This window comes from Triticum dicoccoides, chromosome 5B (assembly GCF_002162155.2).
Source record: "Triticum dicoccoides isolate Atlit2015 ecotype Zavitan chromosome 5B, WEW_v2.0, whole genome shotgun sequence".
In the NCBI taxonomy this organism is placed as follows: domain Eukaryota; kingdom Viridiplantae; phylum Streptophyta; class Magnoliopsida; order Poales; family Poaceae; genus Triticum; species Triticum dicoccoides.
In genome coordinates this window covers 617,728,562-617,731,026 of record NC_041389.1, presented here as the reverse complement: position 1 = coordinate 617,731,026, position 2,465 = coordinate 617,728,562, and the positions used below count along the sequence as shown (strand labels likewise).

The window sequence follows — 2,465 nt, the reverse complement described above, 5'->3', positions numbered from 1 at the left end:
GTCTGTCTCAGTCGATTAGCCCTAACGCCCAAGATCCGCGTCGAAACGAGCCATGGGAGGTAGTATGCTGGACTCCGTTGTTGTAAGAGGTCGTTGTGTTCTTCAGCTCACGGATGGGAGGCGTGGGGCTGACAGAGGGCGCGGCGAGGGGCACATTGGGCGTCTGACGGGTGGGTCCTCGGATAAACCCACCCATCCCCAATCCCTCAATTCCCCTCCCCCGATCCCCACCACCGGCGCCAGCGGCTAGGGTTATGGAGATGGCCAAGCCGCCTCGCCCGCGCGGCTTCAAGGTCGGCCGCCGGCCGACGGCCGCCTCCCGGAAGGACCACGGCGGCGGGGGCGTTCGCCAGCCGCCGCGTGGCCCTGCGCGCGCGCACCTACCGCCGGCCTCGCCATCCTCGGCCGCGGTCCCTGCGGCTGGCCTCCTGCCGCGTGCCTCGGTGCCCTCGCACACGGCCCCTGAGCCAAGCCTCCTCCCGCCGGCCCCGGCCCCCTCGCGCACCGCGCCTGCGCCCGGCGTCCCCCCGCCGGAATGGGTGCCTTGGTACATGGCCCCCGCGTCCTGGGACATGACCCATCCGCCCCGCCTCCCCTCGCAGGCCACTCCCCCTGCCCCCGACCTCCTCCCGCTGGCCTCGGCGCCCTCCCACACCACCCCTGCGCTCGGCCTCCTCCTGCCCTCTACCGCGCCCCCTGAGCCCTGCAAATACTACACCGGCATGGTGAGTTTCACCTGCCATCTAATTTCTGAACCGCTGATTTGATCTGTTCTATGCAACCGCTAATTAATTTGATCTCTTCTGTGCAGCTCTTAGGTCCGCGTGTCTATGCTCGTGATCTCTCTCCGCCCGCAGCACCCGCCACGAGCGTCGCTACAGCAGCCTTCTTACCGCCGCCGCCGACAGCTAACCCCGTGAGTAGCTGCCTTCCATGTATTGATCTCATACATATCTTTGGTGTCCCCAAGATCAAAATGTATCGTATGAGCTGCCTTAAGATCATCAGTTGGGCTCCTGCATTTTGTGTTTATGAGTGCTCGGTAGTGGCAACTCTCCCGTTGCTGGGCGACAATGATCACTTCCATTGCTTGTGATGTCTTTCAACATCACCTTAAGATGGAATTCCTTTCTTTGGGAAGGTGCCATGGCCTGGAATATCAATGAGCAAGGAAACATTAATACTGGAAAAGAAATAGTGGCTGCAGCCTGCAGCAATGAAAGTTATGATGATATGTGAATACATGAAATAACTTGCTATTTTTGCCTTCTTCGACCACGCACTATCCTGGTCGATGGTACCTTTCTCATTATTCCACCTGGCACCTGTCACCTTTTGCATATATTTTTCCATAATATGCCATAATCATTGTTTATTTCATCCTATTTTATTTTTACTTGGACCTCATTGTAATCAAGATTTTATCCTGTCTTGAAACCTTGCTAAAACCTCATAATATTACCATGGAGTTCAAATGGGTGTTTGGCTGGTTCCCTTGGCGCTCTAATAACTCGGTCACTAGCATAGCACTATCTGTCATCATTCCATTTCACAGTTATTTTTCATATACGCTATGCATAGATTAATTAAACAATGAAACAGACTACAAAAACTCGATATTTTCAGTACACAATGCGATTGTTTCTTACGCTTATTTATTTTATATGTTCTCAGCTACTTGTATGCAAGGAGTCCATGGAAGGTTGCAAATATGTGAATATGGAGATGAGCGATGAAGAAACGGAAGAGGAGTATGAATCACGCAAGAAGGCGGAGTGGTGCTGTGGAGCCTGATCTATGTGTTGTTGACTCGTAGGATGTGTTTGTGTTCACTCTCAAGATTTCATGTGCTTGTGTTTCCTCTCATATACGTTGGGCTGGGTGTTTCTCCTAAAAAGTTTTGTCCAGAGTTAAGTAGATGCATGCCCAGAGTTATTTTTTGTCCAAAGTTTCCTCTGGGAGATTAGAAAGCATGTCTATGTTCTCATCATTTTTCTGAATCTGTAGAAACCAAGTTTCAGTGGGAAATTTGATGTGGATGAGAAAAATCTTTACTGTTGCTTCCACTATTTTGAATTTTATTACAGCTCAGAACAAATCTTTTGAATTTTATGCATTTTGCAATTTGATCACATCCTCCCTCCGTCCGAAAAAGTTTGTCCCTCAAATGGATGTATCTCATCATTTGAGGGACAAGCTTGGGACAAGCTTTTTTGGACGGAGTACATATTATTGGTTCTCTGCACGTCTAAGCTGAATGGTATACCTTTTTAATGTTTATTATGTAATGTGAAATGGCATTTAATAAATTTACACAGCCCCCGCTAATTTTCTTGACAGAAATCCACTCTTTTCCAATCCGACTGGACCACCCTAGTCAGGAACCAAGGAATTACATCAAAAGAGCCTCTCTTGCACAACAATGTGCAGCCTGATTTGCTTCACCTAATGTCTTGTGATTCCAT

At 49.9% G+C, this 2,465-nt stretch overlaps 1 protein-coding gene across 1 annotated transcript; it reads left to right on the top strand.

Moving 5' to 3' along the window:
• Positions 1 to 6: 6 nt before the first annotated feature.
• On the top strand, positions 7 to 2,112 carry LOC119312091 (extensin-like). The gene is made up of 3 exons (XM_037587826.1): positions 7 to 725; positions 812 to 916; positions 1,675 to 2,112. Exons 1-3 carry the CDS (start codon positions 255 to 257, stop codon positions 1,792 to 1,794), a joined length of 696 nt encoding a protein of 231 aa, XP_037443723.1. The 5' UTR covers positions 7 to 254; the 3' UTR covers positions 1,795 to 2,112.
• The last annotated feature ends 353 nt before the right edge of the window (positions 2,113 to 2,465 follow it).